Genomic DNA, 20,417 nt, shown 5'->3' on the forward strand with positions numbered 1-20,417 from the left:
TGAGTGGCCCCACTCACCAAATCAGACCCTGAGGGGCCCTGCTCACCAAATTGAACTCTGAGGGGCCCCGCTCACCAAATCAGACCCTGAGGGGCCCTGCTCACCAAATTGAACTCTGAGGGGCCCCGCTCACCAAATCAGACCCTGAGGGGCCCGGCTCACCAAATTGAACTCTGAGGGGCCCCGCCCACCAAATTGGATTCTGAAAGGCCCCAGCCACAAAATCAGACCCTGAGGGCCCCGGTCACAAAATTGGATCCTGAGGGGCCCCAACCACAAAATCGAACCCTGAGGGGCCCCAACCACAAAATCGAACCCTGAGGGGCCCCAACCACAAAATTGGACCCTGAGGGGCCCCAACCACAAAATTGGACCCTGAGGGGCCCCACCCACAAAATTGGACCCTGAGGGGCCCCACCCAAAAAACTGGACCCTGAGGGGCCCCACCCACAAAATTGGACCCTGAGGGGCCCCGGCCACAAAATCGGACCCTGAGGGGCCCCGGCCACAAAATCGGATCCTGAGGGGCCCCTACCACAAAATCGGACCCTGAGAGGCTCCGGACACAAAATCGGACCCTGAGGGGCCCCAACCACAAAATCGGACCCTGAGAGGCACCGGCCACAAAATCGGACCCTGAGGGGCCCCGGACACAAAATCGGACCCTGAGGGGCCCCGGCCACAAAATCGAACCGAGGGGCCCAACCCACAAAATTAGACTCAGTGTCCCCGCCCACAAAATTGGACCCTGAGGGGCCCCGGCCACAAAATCGGACCCTGAGGGGCCCCGGCCACCAAATCGGACCCTGAGGGGCCCCACCCACCAAATCGGACCCTGAGGGGCCCCGCCCACCAAATCGGACCCTGAGGGGCCCCGCCCACCAATTCAGACCCTGAGGGGCCCCACCCACTAAATCGGATTCTGAAAGGCCCCAACCACAAAATCGGACCCTGAGGGTCCCCACCCACAAAATCGGACCCTGAGGGGCCCCGCTGACCAAATTGAACTCTGAGAGGCCCCACTCACCAAATCGGAACCTGAGTGGCCCCGCCCACCAAATCGGACCCTGAGTGGCCCCGTCCACCAAATCGGACCCTGAGGGGCCCCACCCACCAAATCGGACCCTGAGGGGCCCCGCCCACCAAATCGGACCCTGAGGGGCCCCGCCCACCAATTCAGACCCTGAGGGGCCCCACCCACTAAATCGGAGGCTGAGCGACCCCAGCCTCTAAATCTTACCCAGAGTGGCCCCGCCCACCAAATCGGACCCTGTGGGGCCCCGCCCACCAAATCGGACCCTGAGAGGCCCCGCCCACCAAATCGGACCCTGAGAGGCCCCGCCCACCAAATTGGACCCAGAGTGGTCCCGCCCACCAAATTGGACCCAGAGGGGCTCCGCCCACAAAATCAGACCCAGAGGGGCCCCTGCCACAAAATCAGACCCTGAGGGGCCGCGGTCACAAAATCGGACCCTGATGGGCCCCAGTCACAAAATTGGACCCTGATAGGCCCCGGCCACAAAATCGGACCGAGGGGCCCCAACCACAAAATCGGACCCTGAGGGGACCCAACCACAAAATCGGACCCTGAGAGGCCCCGCCCACCAAATTGGACCCAGAGTGGTCCCGCCCACCAAATTGGACCCAGAGGGGCCCCACCCACAAAATCGGACCCTGAGGGGCCGCGGCCACAAAATCGGACCCTGAGGGGCCGCGGCCACAAAATCGGACCCTGAGGGGCCGCGGCCACAAAATCAGACCCTGAGGGGCCGCGGCCACAAAATCAGACCCTGAGGGGCCCCAACCACAAAATCGGACCCTGAGGGGCCCCTGACACAAAATCGGACCCTGAGGGGCCCCTGACACAAAATCGGACCCTGAGGGGCCCAAACCACAAAATCGGACCCTGAGGGGCCCTGCTCACCAAATTGGACCCTGAGGGGCCCCGCCAACCAAATCGGACCCTGAGAGGCCCCACCCACAAAATCGGACCCTGACGGGCCCCGGCCACAAAATCGGACCCTGACGGGCCCCGGCCACAAAATCGGACCCTGACGGGCCCCGGCCACAAAATCGGACCCTGACGGGCCCCGGCCACAAAATTGGACCCTGAGGGGTTCCGGCCACAAAAATTGGACCCTGAGGGGCCCCACCCACAAAATCAGACCATGAGGCCAAAGTGGCCCCTGAGAGGCACCCAGTTAAATCGTATCCTGAGTTGAAAGTCTTGCAGGGGCAGCAGGCAAGTCTCTCTTAAAGGGGCAGCCCGGGCACCATTTCAAACCACTATCTGTACTTCCTTCAGGAAATACACATCTAGTATTATTATTACTATTCAGTTGATTTCCGCAATTAATGCGGCCCGAAACGCTACACGCACAGACTCCGTTGAGGTGTCGTTTCGAAGCCAGCGTTCACGAGAGGTGTGCTAAGTATTTTTCATGTCGATCAGATTTATAGTTTATGCGCAATTTGCGTTTAAAAAAACATTTTCCTGTCATTGGAATGCACTGTCTCAATGCATTTCGATTGGAAAATTTTGCCATAGGGAAAACATGGGGCAGTCGTGAGGCGACTGATATGCGCAGGCACATCCAGGCACATCCAGCTACTATGCCAACGCCTACGAACTTTTCATGACCCTCCAGGACAGAGTTTCTGGCAGATAATATTAGCTCTTAAAGCGAAACCCAGAGCACAAATGCAAATCTAGCTTCATCACATGATGCATGACCCTGAGAGAGAATGTGCGCCAAAATGGATTTAGAAGCCCAGTGCGCCAAACTGGCTCTTAAAATGCCGACGCGCCTAAGTGATTCTTAAAGGATCGGCGCACCAAAATGAGTCTTAAAGGGCCGGCGCACCAAATCTGTTGCCGATTGACCCTGGCCTACAAATCGGAGGCTGATCGACCCTGGCCTACAAATCGGACCCTGAGGGGCCCCGCTCACCAAAAGGAACTCAGGTGCCCCGCTCACCAAATCGGACCCTGAGTGGCCCCACTCACCAAATCAGACCCTGAGGGGCCCTGCTCACCAAATTGAACTCTGAGGGGCCCCGCTCACCAAATCAGACCCTGAGGGGCCCTGCTCACCAAATTGAACTCTGAGGGGCCCCGCTCACCAAATCAGACCCTGAGGGGCCCGGCTCACCAAATTGAACTCTGAGGGGCCCCGCCCACCAAATTGGATTCTGAAAGGCCCCAGCCACAAAATCAGACCCTGAGGGCCCCGGTCACAAAATTGGATCCTGAGGGGCCCCAACCACAAAATCGAACCCTGAGGGGCCCCAACCACAAAATCGAACCCTGAGGGGCCCCAACCACAAAATTGGACCCTGAGGGGCCCCAACCACAAAATTGGACCCTGAGGGGCCCCACCCACAAAATTGGACCCTGAGGGGCCCCACCCAAAAAACTGGACCCTGAGGGGCCCCACCCACAAAATTGGACCCTGAGGGGCCCCGGCCACAAAATCGGACCCTGAGGGGCCCCGGCCACAAAATCGGATCCTGAGGGGCCCCTACCACAAAATCGGACCCTGAGAGGCTCCGGACACAAAATCGGACCCTGAGGGGCCCCAACCACAAAATCGGACCCTGAGAGGCACCGGCCACAAAATCGGACCCTGAGGGGCCCCGGACACAAAATCGGACCCTGAGGGGCCCCGGCCACAAAATCGAACCGAGGGGCCCAACCCACAAAATTAGACTCAGTGTCCCCGCCCACCAAATCAGACCCTGAGGGGCCCCGTCCACCAAATCGGACCCTGAGGGGCCCCGCCCACCAAATCGGACCCTGAGGGGCCCCACCCACCAAATCGGACCCTGAGGGGCCCCGCCCACCAAATCGGACCCTGAGGGGCCCCGCCCACCAATTCAGACCCTGAGGGGCCCCACCCACTAAATCGGATTCTGAAAGGCCCCAACCACAAAATCGGACCCTGAGGGTCCCCACCCACAAAATCGGACCCTGAGGGGCCCCGCTGACCAAATTGAACTCTGAGAGGCCCCACTCACCAAATCGGACCCTGAGTGGCCCCGCCCACCAAATCGGACCCTGAGTGGCCCCGTCCACCAAATCGGACCCTGAGGGGCCCCACCCACCAAATCGGACCCTGAGGGGCCCCGCCCACCAAATCGGACCCTGAGGGGCCCCGCCCACCAATTCAGACCCTGAGGGGCCCCACCCACTAAATCGGATTCTGAAAGGCCCCAACCACAAAATCGGACCCTGAGGGTCCCCACCCACAAAATCGGACCCTGAGGGGCCCCGCTGACCAAATTGAACTCTGAGAGGCCCCACTCACCAAATCGGAACCTGAGTGGCCCCGCCCACCAAATCGGACCCTGAGTGGCCCCGTCCACCAAATCGGACCCTAAGGGGCCCCACCCACAAAATTGGACCCTGAGGTGCCCGGCCACAAAATCGGACCCAGAGGGTCCCCACCCACAAAATCGGACCCTGAGGCCAAAGTGACCCCTGAGAGGCACCCACAGTTAAAACGAATCCTGAGTTGAAAGTCTTGCAGGGGCAGCAGGCAAGTCTCTCTTAAAGGGGCAGCCCGGGCACCATTTCAAACCACTATCTGTACTTCCTTCAGGAAATACACATCTAGTATTATTATTACTATTCAGTTGATTTACGCAATTAATGCGGCCCGAACCGCTACACACACAGACTCCGTTGAGGCCTCATTTCGAAGCCAGCGTCCACGAGTGGTGTGCTAAGTATTTTTCGTGACGATCGGATTTGGAGTTTTTGCGCAATTTGCGTTTGAAAAAACATTTTCCTCAATGCATTTCAATGGGAAAATGTTGCCATAGGGAAAACACAGTCGTGAGGTGGCAGTTAATTTCATTAATATGCGCAGGCTCACCCAGTTACTATGCCAACGCCTACGAACGTCACATGACCTCTCTAGGACAGCGTTTCTGGCAGATAATTTCAGCTCTTAAAGTGAAACCAACAGCATAAATGCAAATCTAACTTCATCACATGACGCATGCCACTGAGAGAGAATGTGCGCCAAAGTTGATTTAGAAGAAGCCCAGTGAGCCAAACTGGCTCTTAAATGGCCGACGCGCCAAAGTGATTCTTAAAGGGCCGGCGCACCGAAATGAGTCTTAAAGGGACGGCGCGCCAAATTGAAAGCTGAGTGACCCCAGGCTCCAAATCGGAGGCTGAGCCACCCGACCTCCAAATCGGACCCAGCGTGTCCCCGCTAAAAAAAATCAGACCGAGTGGCCCCGCCCACCAAAACGGACCCAGAGTGGCACAGCCCACCAAATCGGACCCTGAGGGGCCCCACCCACCAAATCAGACTCAGTGTCCCCGCCCACCAAATTGGACCCTGAGGGGCCCCGCCCACCAAATCGGACCCTGAGGGATCCCGCCCACCAAATCAGACCCTGAGGGGCCCCGCCCACCATATCAGACCCTGAGGGGCCCCGCCCACCATATCAGACCCTGAGGGGCAACGCCCACTAAATCGGACCGAGAGTGTCCCCGCCCACCAAATCGGACCCTGAGGAGCCCCACCCACCAAATCGGACCCTGAGGGGCCCCGCCCACCAAATCAGACCCTGAGGGGCCCCGCCCACCAACTTGAACCCTGAGGGGCCCCCACCAAATTGGACCCAGAGTGGCCCCGCCCACCAAATCAGACCCAGGTGGCCCCACCCACCAAATTGGACCCTGAGGGGCCCCGGCCACCAAATTAGACCCTGAGGGGCCCAATCCACAAAATCGGACCCTGAGGGGCCCCTGCCACCAAATCAGACCCTGAGGCGCCCCGACCACAAAATCGGACCCTGAGGGGCCACGGCCACCAAATCGGACCCTGAGGGGCCCCACCCACCACATCAGACCGAGAGGCCCCACCCACCAAATCGGACCCTGAGGGGCCCCACCCACCAAATCGGACCCTGAGAGGCCCCACCCACAAAATCGGACCCTGAGGGGCCCCGGCCACAAAATCGGACCCTGAGGGGCCCCACCCACAAAATTGGACCCTGAGGGGCCCCGCCAACCAAATTGGATTGTGAGTGGCCCCGGACACCAAATCGGACCCTTAAGGGCCCCACCCACCAAATCGGACCCTGAGTGGCCCTGCCCACCAAATCGGACCCTGAGGGGCCCCACCCACCAAATCGGATTCTGAAGGGCCCCAACCACAAAATCGGACCCAGAGGGGCCCCGGACACAAAATCGGACCCTGAGGGGCCCCACCCACAAAATCAGACCCTGAGGGGCCCCGCCCACGAAATTGGACCATGAGGGGCCCCGCCCACCAAATTGGACCCTGAGGGGCCCCCCACCAAATTGGACTCAGAGTGGCCCCGCCCACCAAATCAGACCCAGGGGGCCCCACCCACAAAATCGGACCCTGAGGGGCCCCAACCACAAAATTGGATCCTGAGGGGCCCCGGCCACAAAATCGGACCCTGAGGGGCCCCGGCCACAAAATCGGACCCTGAGGGGCCCCGGCCACAAAATCGGACCCTGAGGGGCCCCGGCCACAAAATCGGACCCTGAGGGGTTCCGGCCACAAAATCGGACCCTGAGGGGCCCTGGCTACAAAATCGGACCCTGAGGGGCCCCAACCACCAAATCGGACCCTGAGGGGCCCCGGCCACAAAATCGGACCCTGAGGGGCCCCGGCCACAAAATCGGACCCTGAGGGGCCTGAATCACCAAATCGGACCCTGAGGGGCCCCGGCCACAAAATCGGACCCTGAGGGGCCCCACCCACAAAATCGGGCCCTGAGAGGCCCCACCCACAAAATCGGGCCCTAAGGGGCCCCACCCACAAAATCGGACACTGAGGCCAAAGTGGCCCCTGAGAGGCACCCACAGTTAAAACGGATCCTGACTTGAAAGTCTTGCAGGGGCAGCAGGCAAGTCTCTCTTAAAGGGGCAGCCCGGGCACCATTTCAAACCACTAGCTGTACTTCCTTCAGGAAACACATATCTAGTATTATTATTACTATTCAGTTGATTTACGCAATTAATGCGGCCCGAACCGCTACACACACAGACTCCGTTGAGGCCTCATTTCGAAGCCAGCGTCCACGAGTGGTGTACTAAGTATTTTTCGTGACGATCGGATTTGGAGTTTTTGCGCAATTTGCGTTTGAAAAAACATTTTCCTCAATGCATTTCAATGGGAAAATGTTGCCATAGGGAAAACACAGTCGTGAGGTGGCAGTTAAGCTCATTAATATGCGCAGGCTCACCCAGTTACTATGCCAACGCCTACGAACGTCACATGACCTCTCTAGGACAGCGTTTCTGGCAGATAATTTCAGCTCTTAAAGTGAAACCAACAGCATAAATGCAAATCTAACTTCATCACATGACGCATGCCACTGAGAGAGAATGTGCGCCAAAGTTGATTTAGAAGAAGCCCAGTGAGCCAAACTGGCTCTTAAATGGCCGACGCGCCAAAGTGATTCTTAAAGGGCCGGCGCACCGAAATGAGTCTTAAAGGGACGGCGCGCCAAATTGAAAGCTGAGTGACCCCAGGCTTTAAATCGGAGGCTGAGCCACCCGACCTCCAAATCGGACCCAGCGTGGCCCCGCTAAAAAAAAATCAGACCGAGTGGCCCCGCCCACCAAAACGGACCCAGAGTGGCACAGCCCACCAAATCGGACCGAGGGGCCCCACCCACCAAATCAGACTCAGTGTCCCCGCCCACCAAATTGGACCCTGAAGGGCCCCGCCCACCAAATCGGAGCCAGCGTGGCCCCGCTAAAAAAATAAGACCCTGAGTGGCCCCGTCCACCAAAACGGACCCAGAGTGGCACAGCCCACCAAATCGGACCCTGAGGGGCCCCACCCACCAAATCAGACTCAGTGTCCCCGCCCACCAAATTGGACCCTGAAGGTCCCCGCCCACCAAATCGGTCCCAGAGTTGCCCCGCCCACCAAATCAGACCCAGAGTGGCCCCGCCCACCAAATCAGAGCCTATGGGGCCCCGCCCCAAAAAATCGGACCCTGAGGGGCCACACCCACAAAATCGGAGCGTGAGGGATCCCCGCCAACAATTCAAGCCCTGAGGAGCCCAGGCCAAGGAATCAGATCCTGAGGCGCCCCACACACCAAATCAGACCCTGAGGCCAAACTGGCCCCTGAGAGGCACTCACAGTTAAAACGGATCCTGAGTTGAAAATCTTGCAGGGGCAGCAGGCAAGTCTCTCTTAAAGGGGCAGCCCAGGCACCATTTCAAACCACTATCTGTACTTCCTTCAGGAAATACACATCTAGTTATATAATGATCATTGTGTGCAATTTTGGACGCCGGTACTCAAGAAAGACATTACTGAACTTGAAAGGGTTCAAAGGCGGGCTACTAAAATGATAAATGGAGTTGGTTCACTACAATACCCAGAAAGGTTATCAAAATTAGGTCTATTTACTCTAGAAAAGAGAAGACTTAGGGGAGACCTAATATATATGATACGTATATCAGAGGGCAATACAGAGATCTCTCCAATGAACTGTTTGTACCAAGGACTGTGACAAGAACAAGGGGGCATTCTCTTCGTTTGGAGGAAAGACAATTTCTGCACCAGCATAGAAGAGGGTTCTTCACGGTAAGAACGTGAGGCTCTGGAATTCTCTTCCTGAGGAAGTGGTGATGGCCAACTCACTGAATGAATTTAAGAAAGGAATGGATGCTTTTCTTGTGAGTAACAGTATAGAATTTTACGAATAACAGAATATTATAGGTAGATGGTTGACCCAGCTTAGGGGAAGGAATTTTTTTCCCTATGGAGAAAATTGGCTTCTACTCTGTGGGTTTTTTGCCTTCCCCAGGAACAACAATGCAGAACAGCTGCACTAAAAATAGGCTGAACTAGATGGACATAAGGTCTTCCTTCAGCCTTCAAAACTATGCTACAGTATTTCCATTTTATCTCAAATTTAGTCAGGCATGGCCTTCTTCTTGATCATCTTTTGCAAGTATAGGAAGGCTGATCTTGATGGAGTTTTGCATCCCGCTATATGTCTATGTATATATTTTGTATGTATGGCAGAAGCTTTTCAAATTGTCTCAACAAACATCACCACAGAATATTTAGCCCGAGCTTGTTTTTCATTTGAACATTGATAGGAAATCCTAGTACTCAGCTATGAGAGCTTTGCCGTTACTTCTTTGTCTTACAATAATAAGGTTGCATTACTAATAATTAGTGATGAGCGAGTATACTCGTTGCTCGGGTGTCCTCCGAGTATTTTGGCGTGCTCGGAGATTTAGTTTTCTTCGTCTCATCTGCATGATTTGCGACTTGTAGACAGGCTGAATACATGTGGGAATTCCCTAACAAACAGGCATTCCACACATGTATTCAAGCTATCTAGCAGTCGCAAATCATGCAGATTAGTCGACGAAAACTAAATCTCTGAGCACGCCAAAATACTCGTAGGACACCCGAGCAACGAGTATTCTCGCTCATCACTACTAATAATAAACTGTATTATTAACAGGAGGCTGTGAAGCTCTTTGAGGAAATTAATGAAAAGATGAATGAAGCCGAAATACAATGCAGACAATCGCTTAATACTGAGTGGGAAGGGTGTAAATCTTGCCTTGAATGGTCTTGCATTAAATTCTACGCCAACAGTTGTTCTCAGCAGGAATTGCAGACATTTGTTGTAAAGGTAAGATCATTATTATATAATCTGCTTCATTGGTCCTTTATCTCTAGTATCTACATAAGCATAATTAAAATGACTGTCTTACTAGCATGTATTATATTCATTGCACCGTTTGTAAACAATTAACAATATTTGTCAATTACATGCTATTGAAAATCATCCATTAGAGAGATGTTTAAGTTTGCTTCCATGATAAGGTTCCTCCTTGAGTTCAATGTTAAAGTCCAGCTACTCCGATGAGTGCTAATGGACAGCCATGCTCAATTCATCTTGCAAATGCCAGATCCTCATTTCTTTACGTAGGCAAAGTAATCTTGTCTTCAATAAATACTAGTCAATACCAAGAGTTTTCTTTCTCTGCTTATCAGGAAAAACCAGAACCTCTGCCTTAGCATAGCATTGAATCCTGCTTTGAGCAGGGGGTTGGACCAGAAGGTCCCTTCCAACTCTACCATTCTATGATTCTATGATAGCAATATACAGTAGAACAAAGCTTGGAGTAGCCTGTGATGTTATTATTATTATTTATTTACAGTCATGGCCAAAAGTATTGACACCCCTGCAATTCTGTCAGATAATACTCAGTTTCTTACTGAAAATGATTGCAAACACAAATTCTTTGGTATTATTATCTTCACACCTGGGGCTATGATTGTGGCACCAATAATTCCAAGGTGTTGTACATGAGACGGGGTTACATCAAAATACAAATATCACTTGTCAGGAACACCGCACTGTACTTGCTCACTGAGCCAGTGCGCGTGTCCTGAGTGTCAGCGCCAGCGTGCAGCCTCCGCTGAGCAGTGACTCACCCGCAATGTAGGGGTACCGGGGTCAGGTACAGCCAGAAAGTACCGATGCACAGGACCTTTAACCCCAGAAATGCCAGTCATCAGCACTGGTTCCAAACATTAACCCCACGTGTGCGAGTCAAACCCGCACTGAGATCATGACAGTACCCCCCTCTCAACGGGGGGCCTCTGGACCCCCAGGCTTGCCCGGGTACTTAGCATGGAAAGCCCGCACCAGGCGATCAGCATGCATCAACCGGGCTGGTACCCAGGACCTGTCCTCCGGTCCATACCCCTTCCAATGAACCAGGTACTGTACCGACCGCCGTACCAACCTGGAATCTACGATATGACCAACCTCGTACTCCACCTGCCCCTCGACCAAAACCGGAGGAGCAGCAGACTCGGAGTCTCCCCGTACTGCTTAAAAGGTTTCAGTAGAGATTTGTGGAAGACGTTAGGGATCTTGAAAGATGGTGGAAGGCACAGCCTATACGCCACTGGATTGATTTTTTCCACAATCTTGTACTGGCCAATGAATTTGGGTCCCAACTTGGCTGACGGAATCTTTAACTTAATGTTTCGCGTGGAGAGCCAAACCTTCTCTCCCATCCGAAACATGGGACCAGGAGTTTGTTTCCTGTCCGCGAAAAACGTATACCTGCCTTGAGACCTAGATATACGCCGCTGGACTTCTGCCCATGTATCTTTTAACCGCTGAACAGAATCCTCAGCCCCGGGACACCCCGAATCCAGACGAGAAAACTCACCAAAATGAGGACTGAACCCATAGTTAATCAAGAAAGGGGACCTACCAGTGGATTGACTCACCCGACTATTGAAGGCAAATTCAGCCAACGGCAGTGCATCGCACCAGTCATTCTGTCTAGCAGAGGTTAGACACCTGAGGATCTGTTCCAGGGACTGGTTAGTGCGCTCCGTCTGCCCATTGCTCTCAGGATGGTATGCAGACGAAAAGGACAGAGACATACCTAATTTTTTGCAGAAAGCACGCCAAAACTTAGCCACAAACTGCACACCACGATCAGACACCACATTCAGGGGTACCCCATGCAACCGGATCACATGCTGCACAAACAACCTGGACAACGTCTCAGCTGACGGTAGTGCGGACAGGGGTACGAAATGAGCCTGCTTAGAAAACCTGTCCACCACTACCCATACCACTGTATTACCCTTAGATGGAGGGAGATTGGTAACAAAATCCATGGATAAATGAGTCCATGGCCTTTCGGGCACTGCCAAGGGTATCAGCTCCCCTGCCGGCCGGCAATGAGAGCTTTTAGAACGAGCGCAGACCCCACAACCAGCAATGAATTTTTTTATGTCCGAACCAAGGGTAGGCCACCAAAAGATCCTAGCCACCGCCAGACGTGTGGCTGAAATACCAGGGTGAGCACTCAGCTTGGATTCATGGAACTCCTGCAAGAGATTCAGGCGAAGTTGCTCTGGGACAAACAACTTCCCCTCCGGCTTGGCCGCCGAGGCCTGCGACTGGGCCCCCAGAATCTCCCGTTCCAATTCAGATGAGACCTCTGCTATCACAACCCCAGGGTGAAGAATGGAGGACGGTGGCTCAGGGGGCGACACCGGCTGAAAACTGCGTGATAAGGCGTCAGCCTTGACATTCTTAGACCCTGGACGAAATGTAATCGTAAACTGAAAACGGGAAAAAAAAAGTGACCAACGGGCCTGTCTGGGCGTTAGTCTTTTAGCAGACTCAATGTACGACAGATTTTTGTGATCCGTGATCACCGTAACCGGGTGACTGGCCCCCTCCAAAAAGTGCCTCCATTCTTCAAACGCCAATTTGACCGCAAGAAGCTCTCTATTGCCTACGTCGTAATTTCTTTCCGCAGCAGAGAACTTCTTGGAAAAGAAAGCACATGGCCTGAGGTTGGTTAGAGTGGCAGGCCCTTGGGACAACACCGCCCCCACCCCCACCTCAGAGGCGTCCACTTCCACGACGAATGGTTTGGACGGATCTGGCTGCACTAACACAGGAGCAGACATAAAACATTTTTTCAGCGTTGCAAAGGCCTCTTTTGCGAGCGAGGACCAATTTCTCACATCCGCACCTTTGTATGTTAGATCCGTGAGAGGTTTGACCACTTGCAAAAACCCCCGGATAAATTTGCGGTAATAATTGGCGAACCCCAAGAAGCGCTGAAGACCCTTAAGATCTCGGGGTTGCACCCAATCCGCAATGGCCTGCACCTTCTTGGGGTCCATGCGAAAACCCTCACCGGATACAATTAACCCCAAAAAGGACAACTCTTGTACACAGAATACACATTTCTCCAATTTGGCATACAAATGATTTTCTCTAAGCCTTTGGAGCACAGTTCGTACATGTTCCAAATGAGAATACTTGTCGGGGGAATATATCAAAATATCATCTAAGTAGATAATGACAAAACGACCAATGAGATCCGAGAATACCACGTTGATGAAATTCTGAAATATGGCAGGGGCGTTGGTAAGACCAAACGGCATGACTAAATTTTCAAATAGTCCCTCGGTCGTGAGGAACGCGGTTTTCCATTCATCCCCCTCCCGGACCCTTATCAAATTATATGCCCCCCGAAGGTCAAGTTTAGAAAACCACTTTGCCCCTGATAGCTGGTTACATAAATCGGGAATCAACGGAAGGGGGTACGTATTCCGTACAGTAATTTGATTAAGCTCCCGGAAGTCGAGACAGGGACGTAGCCCGCCATCTTTTTTCTTTACAAAAAAGAAACCTGCCGCTACAGGTGAGACTGAAGGACGTATGTGTCCTTTGCGCAGACTTTCAGTAATGTACTCCTTCATAGCCAAGCGCTCAGGACCAGACAAATTAAACAGACGGGCTTTGGGTAATTTAGCCCCCGGGACCAGCTCAATAGCGCAGTCAAAGGGTCTATGTGGCGGTAACGTCTCGGCCTCGCTTTCGGAGAATACATCTTCGAAGTCCTTCAGGCATTCCGGAATACCTTCCAGCTCGACAGATGATACAGACACAGATTTAACTGGTTCAACCAGCAGTGCGGATTTATCACATAACTCAAAATCATTAAACCCCCATTGAACAATCTCCCCTGTTTTCCAGTTAATAACTGGGTTATGGCGTTGTAACCAGGGCATGCCCAACACCAACCCTGCAGGTAGATTGTCCAGCACAAAACAACTTATGTTTTCCACATGAATAGCGCCCACTCTGAGCGAAAACACATCAGACATAAAGCGAATTCCCTCCTTAGTGAGGGGAGATGAGTCAATGGCCATCACCTTGATCGGAACCTTGAGCCTAACTGTCCCTATCTTGCAGTGTGTGACCAATTGGGAGTCAATGAGGTTAATAGATGATCCGCAGTCGACGAAGGCTGTAGAGGAAAAAGAACTACCGTCCACAAATAGTTCCACAGGCAGTAATACTTTAGAAAACGAGGAAAATGGTACCTGAGGGTCTGAGCAGCCTCCCCGTTGACTACCCAGACCTAGTAGTTTCCCGCCGACCGGGTTTGAAGACGGGCAATTCGGGCACTCCCTTTTCCAATGTCCAGTTATACCGCAGTAAAAGCATAACTGCTTGTCCTTCCGGCGTTTCCACTCCGTATCCTTCAGGGAGAGGGCGCCTACATCCATGGGCTCAGGGGCAGTCTCTTTTCCACTGGGGAATAATGGAGTATCCACCTGCATCACCCCTCTGGCCCGCAGCCTGCGGTCCATCCGGACGGCCTGGGTCATGGCGTCCTCGAGAGAGTTAGGTGGGGGATGTAACGCCAAGGCATCCTGCAGCCGCTCGGACAAGCCTCTGCGAAAGAGTCCTCGGAGTGCGGCGTCGCTCCAAGAGACCTCTGCCGCCCAGCGGCGGAACTCAGAACAAAACCACTCAGCTGAATGTTTCCCCTGACAGACACTCATCAACATATCCTCTGCCAATCGCACTCGGTCAGGTTCATCATAAATGTGCCCGAGGGCCTCAAAGAATGCGTTCACTGACATACGTTCAGGAGCAGAGGAAGACAGAGAGAAAGCCCATGCTTGCGGAGCCCCCCGAAGTAGGGAAATAATGACCCCCACCCTCTGGAACTCATCCCCGGAGGAGCGGGGCCTTAGAGAAAAAAAAAGCTTGCATCCTTCTCTGAAAGACCTGAACTCCTTTTTGTCCCCTGAGAAAAAGTCTGGCAATTTGACCGGAGATTCGGGGGACGCTAATGACACATCCCTACCCCCAGAACCAGAAGCCCCTGCATCGACAGCCTCCTGCACAGTAACTACCAACTGTTGCTGGGTCTGGGCCATCGTGCGTTGTTCCACATTGAGCTTATGGAACATTTGGGTCAGGTGCTTGACCTGATCAGACAAGGCTTGTATGGGATCCATGAGGATAACACACACTTTTTTTTTTTTTTCTGAAGAAAAAAAAAAAAAACTGAAATGGTCAGTTATAATGTCAGGAACACCGCACTGTACTTGCTCACTGAGCCAGTGCACGTGTCCTGAGTGTCAGCGCCGGCGTGCAGCCTCCGCTGAGCAGTGACTCACCCGCAATGTAGGGGTACCGGGGTCAGGTACAGCCAGAAAGTACCGATGCACAGGACCTGTGGATGCTGAAGTTTAGGAAGCCAGCATAGGACCTATGGTCATGTGAATGGTCATGTGACTGCAAGGGGGCGGGGCTTAGCGTCCTGCACACAGAGAAGGAAGAGAACTCAGAGTCCAAGCAAAGCAGAGGTTATGCACAGTACAGACCAGCGAGGTACAGGAGAGATAAACAGATGGGAGGTCAGACAAAGCCAAAGGTCATACACAGGATCACAGTACAGTACCAGGGAGGAGACAGAGCGGATAATCAGGGCCAAGCAGAGATCAAAACCAAACAGACATATAAGGTACCAGGCAGAATCCAAAGCGATATCCAGGGAACAGACCGAGTCATACACAGAGAATCAAGTAACCAGAACACAGCACAAACACACTCAGGGGTCACCACACAATGCCAAGGGCGAAAGTATAACTGACAGGGATGGGAGCGTCCTGAGGCTATAAGAAGCCTCCCCCAGAACCAGGGAGAGGCCACAATCATAGCCCCAGGTGTGCAGGTAAGCCTGCACTGGGATCACAACCTTTAACCCCAGAAATGCCAGTCATCAGCACTGGTTCCAAACATTAACCCCACGTGTGCGAGTCAAACCCGCACTGAGATCATGACATCACTCACTTACAGTAAACAAACTAACAATGACCTACTGGTACAGAGGGAACAGGACTCGGCCCTTGCGGGATTACATTCTACAGGATTATGGGGAAGTAGACAGTAGATCGAGGGTTGCAGTACGATTTTGCATAATTAGAGTATATATTGTACTTTGGAATTCAAATCATATTTTTGTCTCAAACAGGCTCAACAGTTACTTAAAGAATCCCCATCATTAAGTCTTATTTCCGGAAACTTAGAAGAAGAATATAAAAGTGAATACTACATCGGTGTTCAGCCCAGCAAGAAAAACAGCATGTTCAGTCAGCTGAAGACAGACATTAGCACCCTCTTTAATAAAAGCATTGCATTTTTTAGAAACTACCATAATGGGTTTAATGAATCATTTCAGAATAATTTTTTTTCTGATTTCAATCAGTTAAATGTCAACAACTCAACTATGATGCCTGACAGGGATCAAGTCATCATCTCAAACTATTTTGAACACTGGGATTTTCCAGGCTTACTTCAAAGTTTATATGAATTTGGACAGTCTGTTTTTGAAATCATGGCTGATGTTTTTGTCATCATGTTCAAAAAGTTCAATGGTGATCTAAATGAGACCTATATGCCACTACAAGGTAAGAGTTATAGTTTAATAAATTACATAACTTTACAAATTAGTGTTTACACCAAATACTGAGCAGAGAAAATCACCCATATCCCCTATATGTACAGTAGTCATTGACCTTTCTAGTGTGTAGTTATTAAAGGGATCATCAGTGCTAGGACGTGGTTACAGCTGCCTCTCACTATGTACTGAGCGGTGACTGTGGCCGCACCTCTATGACTTAAAGCCGTCAGAAGCTGCTGGGAGGAATAAAGTTCAGTTCCTCCCGGTAGCCCGGCTGTCACTGTGGCAGCCACACAATTTAAGCACACCATAAACCTGCAGATGGATTAACGACATATAGGCAGTTTAATAGCATTTTTTGACATGACCGGTTCCTTTTAAAGTGAATCTGTCAGCAAGTTTTCAATTCCTAATCTGAGAGCTTTGCAGTTACTTAGCCATTCTTCATCTTACAATAATAATATGTCTAGCTGTTTATTAATTTACTAGATGGTGGCCCGATTCTATCGCATCGGGTATTCTAGAGTCTCTGCTAAAATAAAAAATAGTGATATACTCACCTCCCGACGGCCCCCGGACTCTTTCTCTCCTCTCACCACGCTCCCAGCATCTTCCAGTCCCAGTAATGTTTAGCGCGAAACACCGCTGATGACGTCACGCTCTCGTGAGAGTGACGTCATCTCCGGCCCTTCTCGCTAAGTATTACTGGGACTGGAAGATGCCGGGAACGTGGTGAGAGGAGAGAAAGAGTCCGGGGGCCGTCGGGAGGTGAGTATATCACTATTTTTTATTTTGACAGAGTATATCTGACGTCAGCCGCAGCCGGCATCTGACGTCATTGTCAGTCGCCGGCAAGTGCACACTTGAGCTGCGTGGAGGGAGATTCGCCGCAGGAGTCCGGCAAGGTAAGGAGAAAGTGTTTTTTTAATTTATTGAAAGCGGCAAGCCGCGGGCAGAATGGAGACGGGGGCAGAATGTGAGACACGGGGACAGAGAATGTGAGACACTGGGGCAGAATGTGAGACACGGTGGGGAGAGAATGTGAGACATGGGGCAGAATGTGACAGACACGGGGGGGGCAGAATGCACACAGGGACAGGATGTGAGACACAAGGCAGAATGTGACAGTAAGACACAGGAGGGGGCAGAATGGACACGGGGCAGAATGTGAGACATGGGGCAGAATGTGACAGTGAAACACAGGAGGGGCAGAATGGACACAGGGCAGAATGTGACAGTGAGACACAGGAGGGGGCAGAAAGGACATGGGGGCAGAATGGACACGGGGCAGAATTTGACAGACACAGGAGGGGACAGAATGTGAGACATGGGGGCAGAATGTGAGACACGGGGCAAAATGTGAGACACGGGGACATAATGGACACGGGCAGAATGTGACAGTGAGACAGAGGAGGGGGCAGAATGGACATGGAACAGAATGTGAGACACGGGGGCAGAGTGTGAGACACGGGGCAGAATGAGACAGTAAGACAAAGGAGGGGGCAGAATGGGCACGGGGCAGAATGTGAGACACAGGGGCAGAATGTGACAGTATTACACAGGAGGGGGCAGAATGGACATGGGGTAGAATGACAGTGAGACACAGGAGGGGGCAGAATAGACATGGGGCAGAATGTGACAGTGAGACCCAGGAGGAGGCAGAATGGACACGGGGCAGAATGTGACAGTGAGACACAGGAGGAGGCAGAATGGACACGGGGCAGAATGTGAATCACAGGAGGATGCAGAATGGACACGGGGGGCAGAATGTGAAACAGGAGGGGACAGAATGTGACAGTGAGACACAGGAGGGGGCAGAATGTGAGACACAGGAGGGGGCAGGATGCGAGACACAGGGGGCAGGATGCGAGACACAGGGGGCAGGATGGGAGACACATGGTGCAGGATCATGGGGCAGGATGGATACGATATAGACAGATGGGATGGCAGGATCATGGGACAGATGGGGCAGGATCGGGAGATCATATGGGGGCAGCATGGATACTCATGAGGGCGGGATGAGAGAACATAAGGCTGAAACCAGGAATGAGACACACGTGGGCCAGGATCTGGGATATTTTTACCATGGGGGCTAATTAAGGGATATTATTACTGCCGTGATGTATTTATTTTATTTTTTTGGAGGATACTGTTTTAAATGGACAAAGGTCCTGTTACTATGCAGGGCAACACTATGTCGCCTTTTTTTCTTCATCTGGTGTAGTGTAGAAGTTGGGAAAAAATTAAGTAATGTGTTCTGTAATTGGAGCTCTAGATAACTGTGCTATTTCCTGCAGAGACGAGCCCTGGATGGAAGACGTGATGGCGGTCTGTACTGGATGAAACATGAAAAGCTAAGCTGAAGGACTTCACCTAGAGATGTCACTAGTGAGTCAGTGTGTTACCTGTACACTGACACTATACACTATATACAGAGTTCCTGTGTACAATGTCACCAGTGATCACTATATTACCTGTATGCTGACACTATATACAGAGCTCCTGTATATAATGTCACTTGGTGATCACTGTATTACCTGTACACTGACACTACATGCAGAGCTCCTGTGCATAATGTCACTGGTGATCACTGTATTACCTGTATACAGACACTGCATACTAAGTACAGATCTCCTTTGTATAATTGCACTTATAGTGATAATATTTTTTTTTTATTAATGATCAGTATTGTAGTATTCAGTCACCATGTGGTGGTAATATGTGGTCTGGGCATGATGCGGTGGTATTTGTCCCTTGTATGTGCTATTATTCTGTCACTGTGGTGGTAATATTGTGTCTGGTCATCGTGCGGTCGTATTTGTCCCTTGTATGTGCTATTATTCTGTCACTGTGGTCGTAATATGGTGTCTGATCATCGTGCGGTGGTATTTGTCCCTTTGGATGTGATATTATTGGTAATTTTAAAAATTGAAAAATAAATAAAAAATATACTTAAATTGTATTGGATATTTTAACAAATGTTTAATAGGATAGAGTAGTTTAGGGCCTGGCCAAAAGAGTCTACCTCTGTTATGGTGGCAGATTTAAAAAATCTTTTGGCCAAAACAAGAACTGCTGGCTATATGTGTGATCTGGAGATGGGAACTGTTAAAGTGTGATTGGTGAGAAGTGGAGTTTTTCCAAGAGAGAGCAGTGGGACTGTGGACAGTTCGAGGGGTGGAGGGCAGGGCTGGGGTGGAGCCTGGGTGGAGTCTCAAGGGGGCCCCGAAAATTTTGCCAGTATGGGGCCCAAAATTTCCTAGTGTCAGCCCTGAAGATGGTTGTCTTACATAGTACCTTTATAAAGACTCCTCCTTTTCACAGACTCAATTAGTTAGTCAGACGCTAACCTCTACAACATGGGTAAGACCAAAGAGCTTTCTAAGGATGTCAGGTACAAAGCTCATAGACCTGCACAAAGCAGGAACTGGCTACAAAACCATATGTATTGCGCTGGGTGAGAAGGAGACAACTGTTGGTGCAATAGTAAGAAAATGGAAGAAATACAAAATGACTGTCAATCGACAACGATCTGGGGCACCATGCAAAATCTCACCTCGTGGGGTATTGTTGATCATGAGGAAGGTGAGAGATCAGCCTAAAACTACACGGGAGAACTTGTTAATGATTTCAAGGCAGCTGGGACCGGTCACCAAGAAAAACATTGGTAACACATTACGCCGTAAAAGTTTAAAAAATCCTGCAGTACCTGCAAGGTCCCTCTGCTCAAGAAGGCACATATGCAGGCCAATCTGAAGTTTGCCAATGAACACCTGGATGATTCTGTGAGTGATTGGGAGAAGGTGCTGTGGTCAGATGAGACAAAAATTGAGCTCTTCGGCATTAACTCAACTCGCCGTGTTTGGATGAAGAGAAATGCTGCCTATGACTTAAAGAACACCGTCCCCACTGTCAAGCATGGAGGTGGAAACATTATGTTTTGGTTGTGTTTCTCTGCTAAGGGCACAGGACTACTTCACCGCATCAATGTGAGAATGGATGGAGCCATGTACCCTAAGATCCTGAGTGACAACCTCCTTCCCTCCGCCAGGACATTAAAAATGTGTCGTGGCTCGGTCTTCCAGCAAGATAATGACCCAAAACATACAGCCAAGGCAACAAAGGA

At 51.6% G+C, this 20,417-nt stretch overlaps 1 protein-coding gene across 1 annotated transcript in view; it reads left to right on the forward strand.

Annotated features, from left to right (window-relative positions):
• The window catches only part of CLUL1 (clusterin like 1), a 119,794-nt gene that overhangs the window by 73,032 nt on the left and 26,345 nt on the right, over positions 1 to 20,417 (forward strand). The window contains exons 4-5 of the mRNA XM_073550868.1: positions 9,493 to 9,666; positions 15,863 to 16,298. Of these exons, the coding sequence (XP_073406969.1) occupies positions 9,493 to 9,666; positions 15,863 to 16,298 (610 nt within the window). The remainder of the gene's footprint in view (positions 1 to 9,492; positions 9,667 to 15,862; positions 16,299 to 20,417) is intronic.

The sequence above is a fragment of the Dendrobates tinctorius genome, unplaced genomic scaffold, assembly GCF_039654945.1.
Source record: "Dendrobates tinctorius isolate UK_male_01 unplaced genomic scaffold, ASM3965494v1 ptg000171l, whole genome shotgun sequence".
Taxonomy (NCBI): Eukaryota; Metazoa; Chordata; class Amphibia; order Anura; family Dendrobatidae; genus Dendrobates; species Dendrobates tinctorius.